Here is a 20,871-nt window from a genome sequence, read left to right as displayed (position 1 = left end):
AGACTCTGTAAAAGGGAGACCACTAATTACATTGCTATTTGTATGACCTCTGCTTAAGTGCATGAAAGCCTCCTGCAAACGACAGGTGAAATTGCATTTTCAAGTAACATTTTAAAGGTCCATGTGGGCACTCTGCCTAATAAAGCCATTTGTAAATGACTCCTCTTTTAGACTCCATTTGGACGTGGAGAGAGGAACATTTCGTCATAGGATTCAGAGTCAATAAGCATGTAATCAGGATGTCCAGAGAATGTAGCAACCAGCGAAGGGGATAATTAATGAGATTGCCTTATGAACTGCTTAATTACTGACTGTTGGCCTCCTCAATTGTCCCTCCAAGTGCTGCATTTGTTCCCTAGTTGCCATTATGCCCTGATTGACAGAGGTGGCAACCAAGGGAGTGAATCAAGACATCTGAGGGTATATTAATTAGCTATTTATACATGGAAACCAGGCTGGCAATTACTGTGACCAGTGATTAATATGTCTGACGAGGAGAGGTCAGGCTGCAGTGAGTAAGCTTTGCAGCATAAATATGTTGTGCAGACAGTCAGTGTCCAAAAGGTGAGGCATTCCATGCTACAGCTGTTTAGATAGATATGATATTGTGTTTTACACAAAATGACTATTTGCATTTAAATGCAGGGATGGATGCATTAAGACACTGTACGCATGCAAAATTACAATCATTTAGTTAGTATGACTGCTGTGTAGCATATCGTCTGGCATACTTCTTATTTTTATTGTCTCACGTTTCAATGTGTCACATAAGAAACTAATATTCATTGGGGTTTTTTTTGTGACTTTTTTTGACTTTGACTCTTGACAATTAAAATGGCAGAATCAAAGGTACTTAGCACACACACATACACATACACACACACACACACACAATTGTCTTGCTGATCATTTGCTTAATACCCAGGAAGGATGGAAAACAAGTAGTAAGACTTGTCAGAGGGTTAAAGGGGTTAAAACATGTGAGAGTCAAGGAGGGGAACCACTCCCAGGTTAGTGTGTGTGTGTGTGTGTGTGTGTGTGTGTGTGTGTGTTTGAGATGTAGAGGGGTGCCAGGGTTATTCAGAACCACATAAGTCCCTACACGTCCGGAGTCCAGGTCCAGGCAAAAGACCATGTGTACACTCCACAGGGGTGGAACTCAAAAACAGCCAACCACCCCCCCCCCCCCCCCCCCCACCCCCCATCCCCACCACCACACCCCATTCAATCCAGTGCTACCAGTGAACAACACACACACATACGCAGCCTGTTAAACGGGTGTGTGTGTCCACTGACCCGTTATGACCTGTCCTTTCTGAAGGCAACAAAGGTGGGTGTGAAAGAGGCGTGAGATCACACACATTTAAATCAACTGGATGAGTGCTCTTATTCATGCGATACCCACTGGGGTGAACGCTGACAATGTCCTGCTTGTTCACTGGCTCCATATTAGTCCAGGACAAGCTGAAGTGGCTGCAGTAACGGCCACACCAGTCATTAAATTAAATCATTGTTTTTACAACAGGCACAGTCTCACTGTATAATTAGCTCAATACCAGTTGTTGTCTAGACTGCAACAACTGACTAATCGATTACTAGATCAGTGTGACAGTCCCAACCTTCAAACTGTCCACCGTCCACTATAATTTAGCATTTTGTATCTTTTGGTTATTGTAGAGGAGGTACAAATATGAACAGATTTAAGGGATGGAGATGTAAGTTGACTGCAGGACTTCATTTAGTATAGTTTTGCCCTGTGTGTTAAAACAATTAATACAATATCTTGTAGTTATTACACATGACTATGACTTCATTTTTCCTTTAGCTGCAGGAAAACACTCACAAGATCCATGGTTTTATTGCATTTTATCTGACTTGCATTTTTCCTCAAATCTGACATTTTAATACTATAAAAAAGAAGAATTTTAAATAACACATTGTGTTATTGTTCTTTTAATGGCTAGAATGAGGATATTAATTACCAGTGTGTCTAAGTGTACTTTTAGTGATAAGCTTAAATCTGCCTTTGCTGTTGCCCCCCCCGTTTCATTTGTCATCCATACTGAAACACCAAAACATTTATTGGGCAAACTGGGGTCACTTGATCATCTTTACACCATGTCTCTAAGTGTCTTTCTGCCATTTTTGAAGAATTGTTTCTTTTTAAGAGAACAAAGCACACCAACAAGTCAAGATTCTTAAAAAAGATCAGCCTGGTGCTAGACCTCTGAATCACTGCCCATACCTCAGATTTGTCCAGTGATTCATAACATAAAGTTACACAATAATAATTATAAATCATTTATATTATGCTATACATAGAATAATGCAAAGTGAAGAGGCAATTCAATATGATTATCAGGCTATTTCCCTACAACTAGACAAAGCTGTTTTCATCCACTTTGCGAATTCTTTTGAAAATGGTACAGGGTCAGTTGTGAAAAGCTCCTGCTGAGTGAGCAGAGAGGCAAAAAAAAAAAAAAAAAAGCACAGAGAACAAGATGCATTTTCAGATTTACCCATGTAAGCGTGAACATTGCCTTAGTTCTACTCCCCTAATTTCAGAGCCAACCCTCCAAGAGACCGGAAGTGTAAGACTCAGGGGGTGGCGTGCTGCTTGAATGGGAGCGTTTGCTCTCGGAGTGAGAGTCCCTCGCTGCTGCGTGGATCCCTGCTGAAGCAGCCGAGCAGGCCTAAGCCGCTCTTTTCTCGCTTCCTTCCCTGTGGATTAAATGGCTTTCGTTCGCCTCTTTTTCCTTTGCTTGCTGCCAACAGGAGTGGCATTTTACTTCTTCTTCCCATGGCCTCAGCAGATGAGGCAGCAGTTTTCTGTTTTTCTTCTTGCTCACTTGGAAGGAGCAAATGACCAGCAAGAACTCAATTAGCAACATGTCCCTTCCAGTTGGGGGTCCGAGCCACCACTTGTTCAGCCCGCATCAGAGATCAAGCCAGCCTGAGTGAAGTGACAGCAAGAAAGAGAAAAGGGTAAACGAAGTGGGGAGGGGGGGGGGGGGGGGGGGGGGGGGGGGCGGCATCTGCCCCCATACAGATTTGCTTAATTGGGTTTGACTCCCACAATTACAGGGTAATAATGGTCTTTTCAACCCGGCCACGTCGAAGTGAAAGGCAGTTGCTCCACGCACCCGCATGCTGTCAGATGGTTTATAGCAGAGAGAGAGAGAGGAGTGAGAGAGAGAGAGATGGGGGGAATTGGCAATGGACTTTGGTTAAGCAGTGGTTATTGAGTCTTTGATAGGACTCCAGGAGGCCAGGGCAGCAACAATGACAGAATTAATGGCCAAGGCACGATGAGAATGTCAGCTCAGCAGGGGGCTACTGTGGCCTTTGAGCTGCCTTCTGACACCTCTGTGATTGTGCTCCCCACAACACTGTGAAAAGGCTCGACCTGTTTGTTGGTGGATCTGGTCTTAAATGCATTTTTTACATGCTATTATGCTTATCAATGTGCAATACCCTGGAGTTGTCTCTGAATGAGTGAGCAACGCAATGAGGTCACAATCAAGTGGACATCATTTCGCTAACGCATACATACACAACTGTCAGACAATGGCATACAATTCAAGACATGAATGAAGACATAGGCTCTAAAAAAAAGTCAAACCTAAAAAAAAAAGTCTGAACATTGTAGAAACTCCAGTTGAGTGTCAATTTCCTCAAACAATGAGGCGATAACCTAACAAAGAGCTGAAAATGCTTTTCCAAGTTGCACACACTGACACCATGTGAAGGGTTCAACTAAATCAGACAGCAACAACAAAGCCAATGTGCACTCTTTTCTAAAACACACCTTCACAAATATACTGGAAAATCAGTAGTGGTGCAGCATCCAAATAATAAGGAGACTGATTTGACAGTAGTTTAAGATGTGTGATGTATCTGTAGATGTCAGATTATTCAAAGATTGTATGTTCTAAGAGATTCAAAATGTTGAGAAGGCAGAGACATTTAATACAGACTGTATTAACAATACCACAGTAATTTAAAGCTAACGGTAGGATGATTTGGGAAAATTCAAATAATCTAATCTTCAAACACTAGACACAGCACAGCCCCACTTGTAGCCCCACTGGATATTGCCTCAATTACTGGCTTTGCTATTGCTTACTTCATTGATTAGATAACATTTTCATTTACATGTTCCCTGACTGGAGTCTAGCTAGCACAAATCAAGACAAATGTTTTTGTTAGTTTTTATCTTTCTTTAGATCTTTAATCTTTATATTCAGTTTATAAGGAATAGAGGATAAATTTGACCATCTTCTCGACTATTATTTGGATCCGTATTTAGGTGAAACAGCAGGATTGTGCTTCAGAAAATACAGACACAAAGACAGCATCAGTGTGTATAAGACACACATGACAGGCTTTGTCCACAGGAATAAAAAAAAAAAATCTGCAGGTGTCACACGCACACACATACACAGGAAAAAGTTTCCAGTTGGGCCAACTTGTATGGACTTTAAAGCACCCTGCTGTCAGTCATGATTAGCCATAACGATGGGCCCATTTTGACACTTCAGAATAAAGTCTTGGCAAATAGCCCTAGGAAGAGGAGCCACATGCTACGAGATGGCTTTTCCCTGATATAATTTGTGGCTGCAAATTACAAAACAGAGGCAGGAATAATGTGTAAAGTCAAGTTTGGTGAGGGAGAAAATGGAAAAATTTAGGGCTGTGTGCCACTCTAATGGATATCCTTGTGGCTGGGAGAAAATGGGACTCAATAATGTGTCCTTAATGTCTGCCAGCGCTGTTTCAGGGAACGTATCAGAAGAAATGTCCCCTGCCATTTCTGCAAGCAATCACTTAATGGGACGGGCAAATCTCAACAAAATGGATGTACTGATCTATTTCTGGGCTTTACAGATGGAATGAATCTGTGGCTCTTGGAAGACAAAAAAGAAAAAAAGGTAGCAGGCGAAGAAAAAAACAAGCTACAAACAAGAAAAGGTAAAAACAAGCCTTTCACAATTCATTCAGCCACATAGCATGCCTGCAATGTTTGTCTGTGGCTTAAGTGCAGACACTGACAGGAATTTCAATTATTTAATTAGGGAGGGAAAATGAAAAGACTTAAGTGTTGTGATTTCTGCAGTCTTTCATAGATCAATCTAATGTGCGCTCACATTGGAAATCAACCAAGATGGAAGAGGGGCAAGTGAAGTAGCGTCTTCCTAAATCACGCAATTAAAATGGCAAATTAGTTTCTTGATATATTCATTTAAGTGGTTAAGTGGAAAGGTTTCTCTCCCCGTCCACGCGGCTGTCTCATGGGTGGGTGTGGAGAGGCAGCGCCATCCACATGCTCTTATGATTAGAGCCGCCGTTCATTTGCTGAGAAAACGCTGAAAGCACTTGCTGCACAAATTAGCCATTTGAAGGCTTGAAAATTCAATTCCGAGGAGTTGATTTAAGCATTTAGGCAAAGCGTGGCTGGAACGTAAAGATTTAGAAGCATTTTGCCCACTAATGTCAATAACTTTTAGGGGCCATTATAGGTTTTTGTGGCCTTGTGCCTTGTGAACGGCACAGCTGGAAAATATCAGCATTTCTCACTTTTTGGCTCGTTTCCGTCACCTTCACACCTTTATTTTTACATGATGTATAGGCTGTTTTCCTTCAAAGCTTTGTTGTTGTTGTTGTCATTTGGACATTCTGCCTGTAATGAAAGGTCATCTGATGCCCAGTCACTTGTTCCATTAGCACGGAGATGGATCGAAGCTTCTGATGTGATAGGATCTGTTAGTGGGGTATATTTGACAGGAGCCGTATATGAGGAGAAATGGAGTGCAGCATTGAATTTAGTGAATGTAGAGAGTAAAATAAATAAAAAATAAGAATAGATGTTCAAGAAAAATTCAAGGACTTGAGGATTGAACTCAAAAAATCTGGCTACACGATAAACAAAACATCTGATAATGAGCTCTCAATGCAGGTTTTTCATTTACTATGACTGTAAATGTAAGGACATTTTTAGGTTGTTTCAGTTGTGAATTTGATAAACTCAACACACATTTTGAAAATAGATAATATAGAAAATTATATAATGATATAGGAAATTTGGAAATACTGAAAACATCTTGGAATGAAAAAAGAAAAACACAATAGATAGTATTTACCAAATCATTACAGTCACAAATCCTAATAACGTTGTGTTTGCAGCGATGACTATGACTTGATAAGCCAGTTAATGTTGGAACATGACTCTTCATGAACACACATTTTGCTAATCTCTCACTTGCTGATAGAACAACATTCAATCAACCTGCAGCCAATTCATGAAAGCGTTACAATTATACTCAATTCACTCTCAGTGAAATGGTAGTTATTGTGATATTTAGTCAAATCTTTCCCTATGAAACCTATATCAGCTTTAAAGCTGCGGTGTACCATTTGTCTCCTTCAATCTGCAATTAAAAAATAAGAAGCATCATGTCCTTGCATCTATGTCTCTGCAGCTTCACTGTGCTTTCTTCCTTTCAGCTTGCATCCCTTGTTGTTCCTGTTGCTATGAATTCATGCAAGAGTTCAGTAACCACAAACAGTCTGCATCCAACCACATTCACAGCAACTGCATTACGGCCCAGAATGACCCCAACATCTATGAAAAGTCAATAAAATCAGTGAACACAGAAAACAGATATATTTATACCAATAAAATTGAACTAAACAATCATTTTTGCTCAATCAACATTAATTTCTGAGTTTATTCATTTTTTTCTGAAAGGCTTTTATAAACCCAACGGTTGTTTTTCCTTAACCAATAAAGCCTGTAATCATGTAACTATAAAATCAGCTTGCTATATGAACACAAAACGTGGCATAACAGTGTGTGGATCATCTTGCTTGGAAAGCAGGTGTACATGAGCAAGACCATGTGCAGGAGGATTTCAGACATGCCTAAGCTTAGTGACTTTACCACAACAATGAAAGCACTCTGGCCACACACTCTTTGTAATTACTCTTGTCACATTACCTTAACAAGTGCTGCATGAGCTCCTTACCCACCGATGATACCACATAAATGTAGACTTTCCATAACAAAATTAATCTCTACAAAGCTGGATGAATTCAAGAAAACATGGATTTGCTCTTCTGTCACAGAGGCATATTGTCCACTTTGATGGTGCATGGGAGGATATCAAATGCCCTCCTGGCTGCCACACTCCAGATGGAAGAAAATAGGCTGTGGTCTATAAAAATGAAGTTAGATGTAAGTACAGCACTCAAATCTCGGGGAGAAAAAATGCTTTTTCTGGGCATTTTGTTGTTGTCAATTGGTCTGAGCAACTTGCTGTAATGCAGGTAATGGAGCTACTCTTCTCCTTTCATCTTCGGGGTTTGTGCGTGTGTGTGTGTGTGTCAAAGCAAAGGGAGGCCTGGCTGGATATGGGAAAGAGACACAACAGGAGGAAATATAGCCAGATGATGGTCAGAATGAAGGAAACATCAAGTCAGAGCACAGTGAAGGGATCTGTACTGGTGTGAGCTGCTCCTTCAAACATCTGCCCACTCCATTTACCTTCAGCACCACCCATTCTGAAAGTGGATTTTCAGGAGAATGTTGTTGTATACACAGCATTGTAACAAATGAATGAGGATGAATGGTCTATATTTAAGTAGTTATCACTGAAAAAGAATCATCCTTTACACCTGACAGGCATCCTATATCCAGATTCTGTCTAGTTAGAGTCATTTTATTATTACTCCAGAGGGAATCTGGTTTGCAGTGTGTGCACAAAATTTAACATGCACAATAAAAACACACTATGAAACAAAGAGAAACAACCAGCAGCAGTCAAAACATAAACCACACATGGCATACGTCCTACATAAAAGTACATAAAACTACACCACACATTGCTCACATTGAATATTCATAAACACCATCCTGCAGTGCTTATGAACATTCAATCTGAGCAACAAAAAAAAGAAGCTTTAATAGTTATATGTCCCTAGTATACATAATGAAATAGAATTTCTCTTGTCCTCACCAAAACAAAGAACTGCCACGAACACTATGCACAATAAAAACACACGATGAAACAAAGAGAAACAACCAGCAGCAGACATGGCATACGTCCTACATAAAAGCACACAAAACTACACCACACATTACATTTGACTTGTTTTTATGGCAAATGTGCTACACATCCAGCAGTTAGGGAGCAACATTTCATTCATTTGGAGTAATTCTGGCCACCTGATGAATGTAAGTCCAATATTCTCTCTCATAGCTCTGTTTTGGTTTCCATAAACTCCTGAGGGAAATATCTGAGTCTCTTTAGCTGCTAAATGCTCCACTATGTTCACCAGATGATGATGATCCTAAACAATGCTGTTTTTTTAATGTTCTTGACTGGTCTAGTCAGTCACATGACCTAAATCCAACTGAGTATGTGTTTAACTTGCTGAAAAAGTCAAAAAGCCCCGACACAGACCTGGCAAAGCATCCCCAGGGAAGATACCTGACGTCTGGTGATGTCTGTGGTTCTTAGACTGCAGCCACTAATTGATCACCAAATATTGAACATGATTACCCCATCATCACAGTTTATATGAACCTAAATGAATTATATTTACCTTTAGTCAGTGTCTTAATACTTGTTCCACACCTTTCCACTGACTGAAAGCACAAACTCACTATACAGACTCTTAAACATACAGTACTTTATGGTATGCATACATGCAGAGAAAATAAGACAAGTAAATGATAGTTTAGGAAATGCAGATATAACTCCTGCACCTGCACAGTAACACAATCTTTCCCAATTTTAAGACTCAAGATCTACTGCCATGTTACAATTGTGATAAATGCAGACTATTTAGATGTCAAGAGAAAAAAAGTGTTCAATTCAAAGCAGGAAAGCAGGAGATGTTTGTTAAAAATAAAAATTACAGCAAATAGTCACAAGAAAAACTGTGACTAGAGCCTGTAGTTGTTCTCAGTATAAATCATCTTGCACATGTATACACCTCACTAGTAGACTCTGGTCAAAACACTTGAATTTCCACTGTGCAGATTATATTAAATATCAGTGACATCTTGCTGATACATGACACACAGAGTTTAAAATTGCTTCTCCAACTTGTTTAATTTTCTTTATCTGTATCTCCTCCTTTGTGATTAGTATAAATTGAAGTTTTTATGGGGCTGAAACAGAGACAGTTCAATTTTGGCATCGAAAATAAAATTTGGCATTGAAAACAAAACCTGAACAGAAAAAGGAAACACTGGCATTATAACATTTGTATTGGAAAAAGTTGTATTGGCACTGAAACAAGTTCCACTGAAAAATAAAACACGGGCATTAAAAAAATGATCTTACAATCTTATTATCTTATTTTATTTTGATATTTTTGCATTATGATGTGTTTTTCAATGTCAATCTTCTTTTTTTCTTCATGTCTTTTTTCAGTGACTCTTTTTTTAGACTGTCAGTTTTTTTTCAATGTCACTGGTTTTCAGTTTCAACTTTCTGTTTTTCCAGTTTCAACTTTCTGTCAGCGTTTTGGCGTGGAGAAGAGGGCCCTTGCTGGGCCTACATTACCCAGTATGCCCTAATGTCTGACGAAGATATTCAAGGACGATGGTATTATGGTGGAGATTTTGAGCCAGACTGTTGTAATTTCCACTCTAGGACTGCTAAAAGGTAATGAAGTGACTAGTTAATATTTTATCAGGCAGGAAAGTGATCATGTAGATTCCCAATATGGGGTCAATTTATCCCAACAGTTTATCTCATCCTGAGGAGAAAATGATCCTATGAACTGATCTGCAGCTCTTTAGTAATTCACCGTTGGCTCTAATGTCTCATTGTAGTGTTTTGATATATGATATAATTCCTTTTGGAAGATAAATGTTGGTCTCACAGTTGAAATCTAACAATTGTAGCTGCCACATTAGTTTGTCTGAATGTTATTACTGGACAAAACAACAACAATGCCTCTGGGCTCTATATGAACAGATATCACCACATTCCAATAGATATAAATATATTAAAATGAACAGATCAGTCTATATCAAATTTTATTTGAAGTGTTTTAATGACAGTGTTTCCTTTTTCAGTTCAGGTTTTGTTTTCAATGCCAAATTTTATTTTCAATGCCAAATTTTAACTGTCACTGTTCCAGCCCCATAAGTTTATAGCTTTCACCTCAGTCAGTGTACCTAAACATTTGTGCACACAGTGTATGAGGTGATATCATTTCATATTTACTGCAAATATAATGTAAATCCACTGAAATAAATTTGCAAAATGTGAAACTAAATAAGTATATAAGAATTTTAAAACAGTGTGACAATGTTTGCTTTTAAAATGAGACAAAAATCAGAAGCGGTGCAGCTAAAGACTCTGATTTAATGCCTGGCTTGCCCTTCACTAAAGCCAGTTCAGCCCTCTACTTTCAATCAAAACCATGCAGTCATCACTATTACTTCAGCTTGCCAAGCTTTCGCCATTTCTGTTTTTTCAGCAGATTCCCAAACCACAAAACTGGTGGGTGCTGATTGGCCGGCAGTCGGCCTGGCCTATTGTCTCAGTGCTGTGTTTGTTGTAGCCCCAGTTTCCCCCTATTCACCCCGTCAAACGCTAGTGCTATTAGCCTGCTGGAAATCTGCCTGTCTTGGCATTATAGGATCTTGTTGTATTTTGTCAGGCAAGCCTGTCTTCATAAACGACTTCAAAAAAGGGGTTGATTAAGGTAAGATAATATTGAATTTTGTGCAATAACTGTTGGTGTTCATTTAGTTATTTGGGTTTTGATTTGTTTTTTATTTCTTTGTGATTTTTTCCCCCATGTAGAGTCACAGCTCTGCAGGGAATTTTGCAAATATTAGCCCTCAATTTATCAGAAAATGTACACACATGCTTTTACCTCAGTTTATTGTCTTTTAGAAAATCTTCGTATATAGCTGTCTTATTCATTTCAAGAGGGACAAACGTTTTTACTCTGTAGCCAGTTAGGTACAAATGTACAGATATGAGTATGTGTCAATGTCACTGCAGTGCAGTGAATAAAAAGAGATAAAATCTCCTCTCCTCTAGAGGTTTCCTCCCTCTGCCTAACAAAGAATGAAAGATAGAGATGGAGGGCTGTAAGCCTAATTCTAAACTGATCACCACAGATGTTCTGTAGTACAAGGGACAAGGATTTGTGTCATTGATTAAATAATTGACAGCAAATATACACAGTATTTCTTTGAGAGTTGAAGAATTTCTGGGAAAAAACGTTGAGTGATGTGATTGTGTGATGGAGAGGAAACACTCAGCCCCAAGGTCAGTGCGAGCCTCAACCAAGGCCTGTCTGGAGGAAAAGAAAATGAACTTAACTGATTGTTTCAGGGGTTTCTATCCTGGCTTGGAAGAAAATGACTAAATAGAAAAATATTAAATCCATCTGAAATAAGATTATTACAATTTTCTATGTGGCACATAACGCTGACATTCTGAGAAAGCTTTCATTTGTTTTACATACTGGGCATCAAATGGATTTAAAAAGTGTTTTGGTTTTGATTGAAACAGCTGCTGGAACTTGCCAGAGAGGATGCTCAGGCGGAAATGTGATTCAGCGGAAATACAGAGCTCTTCAATGAATATACAGAGCTCTTCAATGAGCATCCCGTTGAGGTTTCAGACATAACAAGATATATCTATCTAGCATCCTTTCCCCCTAAAAAACCCTGAAAACTCTCCATGAGAAAGAGAGGGTGGCTGCAGGATATTGCATCCAGGTGGAACAATGAGCAATAGATGTATCAAGTATCAAAGCATCGCTGGACTCAACAGAGGCTGGGTGTATGTGTGTGTGTGTGTGTGTGTTGGGGGTGGAGGGGGGTATATGCAAAGCCCATCTTCAGGGACTGATCTCCTAGAGAACAAAGTGGTTCATATACACACAGGCGACCCCGCAGCTCAATCCAGTGGAAATAATATGTTCATTACAACGCAATTACTGACACTTAGACCCTCTCTGCCTGAAGTGTGTGTGTGTGTGTGAGGTGGAAAGGAGGGGGGCCACTGACCACTGATGCTAAGTGACCTTATGTTCCTCTATGTGTGTGTGTGTGTGTGTCTGCAGGTGCAGGATGTACAGCTTTATGGGTGGAGGGCTGTTCTGTGCAGGCGTGGGGAACATCCTCTTGATCGTTTCCACAGCAACCGATTACTGGATGCAGTATCGGCAGTCCGGCAACTACATGCACCAGGGCCTGTGGCGCTACTGTATGCCGGGGAAATGCTTCCCACACAACGTCAGCATTGGTAAGTGAAACCAGCCAATGAGAGTTCATGTAGATGAACGGGATTTGAACGCATTTACTTGCTTATTTTTTTGTTAGTTCTACAAACAGGCGGAGCTATCTCAGATGCAGAAATGATTTCATTGGTTGAGGTAAAAGACTCAACAAGCAGTTTAAACTAACAATAAAATTTGGATTGCAAATAATTAAACCATATTTACATATGGTAATTCAATGTATGTTTTTATGGCTAGTCTGAACTTGGAAGGGCAGCTGAACTAACTTGCTATCCATATAGTTAGGAAGAACTGCAGGCAGTATGAGTAGTATTACAAGATGCAGTAGCATCCTTTTCATCCCTATTAGAAGAAAGACAACTTATTTATACATTTCTTGAAGACTTACTTAGGTACAGAAAATGTTTTTTGGCTCCTCTGATTGAGTTTTAACTCAACCTTTGGGATTGTCTCTGCCTCCTGAACAGCACATGTTAACTTTAATCTGTATGAGAGTGTGTTATGTGTTCGACAGCTTTGGTTGCTAGATTTAGGATTTTGATCTGTTTGATGACATTAGCTATTTAGTTTTTTTTTTCCTTTTCTCAAACATACTTTCTATTTACTATCCTTCATCATACTGGCTTGTTAACATGGCCTGCACAGGGTCACGTCTCAGATCATTCACCTCTGCTGACTTGCACTGACCCCACCAGTGACTTCTATTGACCTTTGATCTTGTCCACAGCCCACTTAGACGCCACCCGTGCCCTCATGATCCTCTCTCTTTTGGCTTGTTTCATTGGCATCATCATCGGCATTATGGCCTTCATCCATTACTCCTCCTTCGACAGGTTTGACAAGACCTTTGCTGCAGGCATACTGTTTTTCATCTCATGTAAGTTCAACTCTATTGTTTTGTACTAGTGAATTTGCATTTGTTTTGACCTTAATTGATTGTAACCACTAAAGATTTAGACTCAAGGCAGGTTTTTAACATATAATAATAATAATGTACTCATCATGAACTAATGACTTTTTAATTATTCCATTATCAGCACAATTTCACAACAAAGCCCAGCTGCTTGTTATTTCTATAAAAGGCCTCTTTCATGACAGAGAGGGTTTATTATTCTCCTGTTTTAAATGCTTTGTTTTGCATAATTTGTAGTGGCCTTTATTCAGTGAAGTGAGATAATTAGGTGTTATTCTGTAACAAAAAGTGAATCCATGGTCACAAATGAAATGCCTAAAAAAGCACAACCTCATTTCTCTTGTAACTGACAGCTCCCATGAGCAGCCAGTAGTAATGCTGGCCATTTGTACAGTCTTTCATAAACACTTTCCTACATGTTCCTTTTCCTTTTCTTCTATCCAGGCTTTTTAGTGTTTCTAGCAATGGCGGTGTACACCGGTGTGACCATCAACTACTATGGGAAACGCTTTGGAAACTGGAGGTTCTCCTGGTCCTATATCATTGGCTGGGTTTCAGTGGTGCTCACCTTCTTTTCAGGTAATCATGCAACCAAACAAACCCAACCCTAACAGGAAATTCTGTAACTCAAAAAGCTTAAGTATGCTCAGTTTGAAATTCTGTGACATTTGGCTGTGATCATTTTCTGCTAAATGCGGACTCATTTTCATGCTACAACACTGGGAGCGAGTACATGGATCAGCCACATTATGATGCACTCAGTGAAGTGTACATTAATCTCTGCTTGGAGATGTCATGGCTAACAAAAGGCTCAAAGTACTTCTTATATTTATGATTACATTAACAATTTATCATGTAACACCTTTTGAAAATGTTGTATAACAAGTAAAATTGTATTCACCTGCACATATTGTCAAATGCATGCCTAGCTAATGTTATTTATACTGCATGTACTAAAAAAACAAAAACTACAGAGCATATGTAATATTACACAATGCAAAGACTCACTTCCCTTTGCAGAAAACAGTCAAACCATACATGGGTCAACCCATAGTCAAGCCGCTGAATCAATAATGTGACATTATCAGTAAGTGATGCTTTTAGTAAGTGCTCATCTCTGAATCCTCCACCATGCTGTGCAGTACCTGCTGATCAGCAGGCTTTTCACTATACTGAATATGAAAATGGTTTCATGGGAAAAAGCATCCATATGCTGAAAATACCATGATGTTGAACTGTTTACTAAAACTGAAGATTACAAAGTAGAGAGATGGAAAAACAACATTAACATGATACACATTCATTTCAAAGGTATTTTTCATAATTTGCCTACGTTAATGGGATACATAAGTATTATGTGAAGTAAGTATTGTATGGATTAGTATAAAAACATTTTTTGACATGGCAGAGGACCTCACATATGTGTCAGTAAATGTGGTGGCTTGAAAACAGAGCTGCACTGGACTGAGACAAATAGAAAGCGGATGCTCCGTAGTCTCACATGCAAAGAATATTAAGAACTCAATTCAACGCAATTTTTTAATGTCTCAAATAAGTCAGTTCCCCAATTTGATTTTCTTGCTTATGCATGAAAAATATTAGTAATCCTCACTGGACATCGGAGGGGAACAAAAAGACCCCAAAATAGCAATTCATTATCATTTTCATTTAAAGCTGTTGAATTAAATGACACAAATCACACATAGAGTGTATACTGTGTCAAGTCACATTATAAACAACAAATGTAAAACTGCACATATTGTGAGTTTAAACATAAGCATACAAGTTTTCAAATATTTACAAATGTAAATAATTAATTTTATGATGTATGATCATTATAATAATGAATAACAAATATGATAACAAACATAACTTCTCTGTCTTTTCAGGTATATTCTATCTGTGTGCCTATCGGATGCATGAATGCCCCAGGAGCACTAACTCTCATTAGAAGACTTCAATAAATAAGCCATGGATTATGATCATAAGAGCTGTGTGTAGATTTTCACCACCAACATGGACTTAGAGTTTACCTCTGGAACATGAGGATCAAAGTTGAAATGATTTCAATAAAAAGATTGGGGAAAATGTGACTCTTTGTTTTCATCCACAAACATATTTTTCTCAATTTTTTTGTTTCTTTAAGGTTGCTTGATTTAATAAAGTTATTTATTGCAGTTATTGTGCTCAATTGCAGTTGTGTACAGCTGTTTTTCTGTCACTATAGATGGGTGACCCATACAGTGTATCAGCTGAGTGATAGTCAGCCTCCTCCTTAGCTTTATGACACTGTCATTAGAAAGCATAGTGTCTGTCCATAGCTGTAGAGAGTTATCAATATATCCTACAAAATTAAACTGAGACCTGTCTGCATAGAAAAGTTCAGATTACAAGATAATAACTCATGAAGGCTTGTAAATCCAATCTGTGTGGAAAAATACAAACAAATGCAAGGTTTTGGGCACAAAGCAGAAGACATATGCAATATGCTTACTTGAAAACAATAATCACCTATTATTACACATTGTAAAATGTTTTTTCTCGCCATTCGAGAGTCTATTGAAAAAGATGTGTTTAAAATTGATATGGATACATTTTATTGAAAAAAATGTATATTATAAATAAAAAATACCATAATGATTATGTTACTAAAAAGCAATTAATTTTAAGTACCATAGGCAAGCTTTAACCCCAACAAAGACAGTATTTCTATCTTCTATCTATCTAGAATTTCTATGATATTATAGAAATACTAAACAGGACTACAAAAGACCTATGATGTGGTAGGTATATATGTACCATGGATTTACATTATTATTTATGTAACCCAAAAAATGTTGATACACTTTTTTTCTGCAAATACATTTAGATGAGTTTTCCTTCTCTACATCCCTTTATTCCTTCGCTCTGTTGATCACCAGCGCGACTGCTTTGACTATAAGCCATGTACTACCCTGCTGCAAACCTCTTATCCAAACGTGCCACTTAACGGAGTGACGCACTGCCTGCTCAAAATTTTTACTTAATGAAATGGCCACAGAAAGCTGCTTAACCGCGCCTTAAGAACGGACTCTAAAGGCGATTTCATCACCATTTGTTTCATTTACTTTCTAATTTTCCCCTAAAAGCAACTTGTTATCCTGGAGCGCTCCATAAAAGGGATTGACGCAGAGCCAGGTGCAGCAGGGTTACCTCCATCTGCTTTGGCCATGTCTTTAAAGGCTCTTTTCTTTTCTGCTGCTATTCTTTAACTTCACCTTATATATTTTTTTTAAATAACGTCCGAGAGTTTTTCAGTGTTGTGTCGACTACTGGAATCTTGTTTTTCTTAATAACTTTCCAGAAAAATAATTTCATTTGGTTCCACAATTGCTTTTCCGATGAATACTTGGTGGAAAATGACAGACAGAACATGTATATGTAATGACTTATTAGGAGCACTTTTTGCAGCAGCTTCAGACATGGATGGAAGTTATTATTGAGACATATTATGATGACTTATCATATGTCTTATGATTTGTAACAATCCAACTATGCTAATTTACATTTTCAGCACACAGGTCCATTTAGCAAAAAAAAAAAACCTATGCAAACTAATGTAGCAGAACGGCGCTTTTCCAGCGTAACTGATTCCCAGTAATTAATTTGTTCTTTCTCCATGTGATCAAATGGAAATCCTGTCCTCCAGCCCAAGGATTACAACTTCCGCTCTAACATCTCCCTTAATTGCCTAATAGCATTGCAGCGTGAATTCTGCCTACATTAAGACACTTTCACATTAACCGGCCTGATTGGAAATGTGATGACAACACCATATCAACAAATTATAGCGCACCGCTTTCTTTCGCAAATGGGCACAGGAGCGGCACTTGTACTCTCCCAGATTTTAATACCGACAATTACAGCCAATTTGGGCGGAATTACTTGACAGACCTGTAGCAGCCTAATCCTCCTGTGACACAGGCTACATCACTTGATTCAAAAACTACTAACATGAAGGAAGTGCAGAAGTTATTCAAGTGAATTTCCCGAACAATTAAAAACAGTGAATGTGGTCGCATGTTCAAGTTCCATGCCAAGCCAATCTAAAGTTCTAGGTATCAAAGTCTCTTATCGGCACGGATGACTTATTGAAAGTCATTATAGAAACATACCAATTATCACAGAAATAATCATACAATCACTGAATTTCATGCATCAAATTATTATAGAAATATCACAGTCATGCCAAAAGAAATAAAGCATAGTTTTAGGCTATAAACCATGTATGACATACATATGTGCACATATGTGTTCTACCAGCAACTCACAGTTCATTTCCCCACCGACACATATAAAAGATATATTTTTCTGTAGGACAAAGTCACTTTTATCTCACTACTGAACAGGTAACCAAGGCAGCGTTTTACGTTTGCCAGCACAACGTAATAGGGAAAAGAGTTTAGTAGTATATAAAGATCATTTCTAGGAGACAGGGTTGTAATAGGGTAAAGACGACCTATAAACTACTGTAGAAATATTTCAATGTTTCAGATGGGGATACTATAAATCCTCTGGCATTAATATCAATTTTCAAATATTGTGTTTAAGTTACCAGTGCGCATACATCTTAGATGTCCCTTCCAATAAAGTAAACAGAAAAAATACCACAGAGATTGAAGCAGAATTTTTCAGCACCATGGCGAGCGCCCGCCTGCACCACCTGACCACTGACTACTAGATACTAACGGATCTCACTCTAAATACTTGATAGGACCATAGATTCCATCATAGCATAGCATATCCTCTGTAATCCCAATTCATTACATTTAACATTTTACATTTAGAAAACTTTTTTGTTTGTTTTGTTTTACAAACTATAGTCATATTTAGACTAAATAAAGAACAATTCTCCACGAGGCCTTAGTGCTCGTGAACCTGGCTAAAGCTGCGTGGTTGCTAGGCGACCACATAAGCACCTCTATGATGATACTCGGTTGGGTTTTGGGTTGCTATTCTAATGAACCGTGATGCGGTCGCAGGTGCGCTGCTTATCTGGAATCTGCTTTTTTCACCAGCTTCGAACGCGTCTAAGCCAATCAGAATGGATAACTGGCCCCTCACATCTCCCCCCCGCCCAGCCAGCGCTCTAATTGGCTGATGCGCAAATCAATTTCCCCAATCCGCTACTCTGTCCGAATAAATACTTGTTGGGAATCTGCCCTCCCACTGACATGAATGTGATGCTCGACGTAGTGCCATTCACGGATCACACACAGGGGCTGCATTTAAGCCTGGGAGACTTGTGGGAAGGAGCAGATGCTGGTGCAGGTTTAAGGCAGGAAAATAACACCCAAACTAACTAACATCATGAGTATGAACAACTACGCGTCTGCGGCTCCCACGCAGAGGTCGACGTCGTTTTTTATTGAGGACATCTTATTGCACAAACCTAAGCCGCTGAGAGAGGTCATTCCATCGCCGTTCTGCAGCTCGCTGGCCTCCCGGATGCCCATCCTGGAGTATGGATACCCACTGATGCCAACGCCAATACTGGCGCCACATCCGCACCATCCTCTCCACAAGCCAGAGCATCACCAGTACTTCTTCACATCTGGTAAGCACAAGAGAACCAGTGAGGCAGAGGAGGAGGAGGCCTTCATTGTCAAGGAAACTTCTGTCAGAGCTGATAACTGGACAGAAATAATGTATCTGATGATGATGCTGGAGCCTTCATACAGTCAGGCATTATGTCAGAAGCTGTAAGCGCTTTATTTGAAAAATACACGCTCAGGCTATTTAAATTGAAAGACCATTGTCAATACTTAGTATCTATGGATTTATGTTCATGAGTTTGGGGACATATAGTCATTTACAGTAGCGGACGGGTTGAAATAAATCTTATTACATACAAAATGCGTAATGAAAATGTGTTGAGCATCTCAGGAAATCATAACAAGTTATAGTTGTTATTTATTTATGGGCTTATTTTTTCAGGACTGTATCAATTTATCTTTTACTTCATTACATTTTTATTATCTATCATTATATTATTTGTCCGCCTTAAAAAAAAAAAAGAAAAAAGAAAAGCAATATTTTTTGGATTATCCTGTAAAAATGAGTCCTTTTTTTTTTACATAAGCATCATGTTAATTACAACTTATCAAAATAGAAATCATCACTTGGTTGAACTTGTATTTGGAGATTTTTGACGGTTTCCTCTCACCTGTAGGGATGCAGATGCCGGCCTTGTTCCAGCACCACGCAGAGTTACCGGGGAAGCACTGCAGACGCAGGAAGGCCCGGACTGTTTTCTCTGACTCGCAATTATCCGGCCTGGAAAAGAGGTTTGAAATCCAGAGGTACCTCTCCACGCCGGAGAGAGTGGAGCTGGCTACAGCGCTCAGCCTGTCCGAGACGCAGGTACACACACACACACACACACACACACACACACACACACACACACACACACACACACACTACAGTTAGAGCAGGAACTGTAGGAGTGCAAGGCAGTCTGCTCAAGGGCCTGGAGGTGGTGTATTTATTTATCATCTACAGACTGGTGATTAAACATCGGAAACAAACAAACCCATTCACAAAAATAAATAAATCTCCCAATTATCGCGCAATCCAATAAGTGTATAGTCTATATGTAATTCACAACTGAAGAATTTATGTGTAGCCTTACTCTGAGCTGAAAGCCTTCTTTAATTCAAAATAAACTTTAAGGGAATAATTTGCATTTCAAAATATACAAATCGTTCTTGTAGAGTACTAAATCTATAATAAATCTAAACTCTTACTGCACCATATATAAATGGCCAAAATAATTTAAAACATATATTTTTTTGGCTTTACATGTATAGATTAAGTGATTCCTTTAGATTGCAGGCCTCTTTGTAATCCACATCTTTCTTACCTTGCCTCATGCACCACTGTGCAGGTGAAAACGTGGTTTCAGAACCGGCGGATGAAGCATAAGAAGCAGCTGAGGAAAGCGCAGGACGAGCGGAAGACACCCGGGGAGTTGGAGAGATCCGCGGACAACTCGAGCGAGAGCGAACTGAACGACAAGAGCGCGGAGGAGCTGAAACACGCGCTGCAGCCTGACTCGTACCTGCTGGAGGAAAACGACGACGACGTGGATATCGAGGATGACATTTGCTCCCCGGATCATCTACTATAGTAGGCTGCAGAGCTGTTTTATAAGCAGCGACTTACGCACTGTAAATGTACTGTAGATAACACTTTCTCTCCTTCCATTACAGATATATAAGTTACTGTTTTAAAAAATACAATGTTGATATTTATTCAAACATGCAAAGTGGGCCTATTGGGTTGTTTTTTTTTTTTTTTACAATTGCCCCTTATCATCTATGAACATTTTCGTGTCAGACGAAACATATATCACACTATTATTATTATTATTATTATTATTATTATTATTATTATTATTATTAGTCTAATATTGCTATTATTATCATTATTGCTTTAAAAAGTCAAGACATTAGTTTATTTTGAAATGTTCCTCTTATGTCTTGTCTTTCCTGACGGACAGCCTGTACAGTACAGATGATGATTAATAAGCATATGTATTATAGACGCATGCTACCCCATCCTTTTGCACTTTTATCTCAATCGAAATTTTCCATGCTACTCTTTTTTATCTTTTTTTCAATTTGCCTACTTTTGAT

The 20,871-nt window shown here is 38.9% G+C and overlaps 3 protein-coding genes across 3 annotated transcripts in view; 2 read left to right on the top strand and 1 right to left on the bottom strand.

The window, feature by feature from the left end:
* Positions 1-20,871, bottom strand: part of hyou1 (hypoxia up-regulated 1) — a 298,959-nt gene that overhangs the window by 189,189 nt on the left and 88,899 nt on the right. The window lies entirely within an intron of this gene.
* lim2.1 (lens intrinsic membrane protein 2.1) lies at positions 10,587-15,369 on the top strand. The gene is made up of 5 exons (XM_067607074.1): positions 10,587-10,725; positions 12,103-12,284; positions 13,007-13,156; positions 13,637-13,771; positions 15,082-15,369. The coding sequence occupies exons 2-5, from the start codon at positions 12,110-12,112 to the stop codon at positions 15,141-15,143; spliced, it is 522 nt and encodes a 173-aa protein (XP_067463175.1). The 5' UTR covers positions 10,587-10,725; positions 12,103-12,109; the 3' UTR covers positions 15,144-15,369.
* Positions 18,423-20,578, top strand: bsx (brain-specific homeobox). The gene is made up of 3 exons (XM_067607073.1): positions 18,423-18,788; positions 19,404-19,594; positions 20,121-20,578. The coding sequence occupies exons 1-3, from the start codon at positions 18,542-18,544 to the stop codon at positions 20,361-20,363; spliced, it is 681 nt and encodes a 226-aa protein (XP_067463174.1). The 5' UTR covers positions 18,423-18,541; the 3' UTR covers positions 20,364-20,578.

Source organism: Thunnus thynnus, chromosome 13, assembly GCF_963924715.1.
Source record: "Thunnus thynnus chromosome 13, fThuThy2.1, whole genome shotgun sequence".
NCBI classification, from domain to species: Eukaryota; Metazoa; Chordata; class Actinopteri; order Scombriformes; family Scombridae; genus Thunnus; species Thunnus thynnus.
The sequence above is the reverse complement of the archived record's forward strand: the minus strand, read 5'-3'. Positions and strand labels throughout refer to the sequence as shown.

Excerpts from the sequence above, each read along its gene's own strand:
- lim2.1 (XM_067607074.1), top strand. The coding sequence starts at position 12,110 with ATGTACAGCTTTATGGGTGGAGGGCTGTTCTGTGCAGGCGTGGGGAAC. Across the intron at positions 13,157-13,636 it reads CATACTGTTTTTCATCTCAT|GCTTTTTAGTGTTTCTAGCA; the intron begins GTAAGTTCAACT and ends TCTTCTATCCAG. Across the intron at positions 13,772-15,081 it reads GGTGCTCACCTTCTTTTCAG|GTATATTCTATCTGTGTGCC; the intron begins GTAATCATGCAA and ends CTGTCTTTTCAG.
- bsx (XM_067607073.1), top strand. The coding sequence starts at position 18,542 with ATGAGTATGAACAACTACGCGTCTGCGGCTCCCACGCAGAGGTCGACG. Across the intron at positions 18,789-19,403 it reads CCAGTACTTCTTCACATCTG|GGATGCAGATGCCGGCCTTG; the intron begins GTAAGCACAAGA and ends TCTCACCTGTAG. Across the intron at positions 19,595-20,120 it reads TCAGCCTGTCCGAGACGCAG|GTGAAAACGTGGTTTCAGAA; the intron begins GTACACACACAC and ends ACCACTGTGCAG.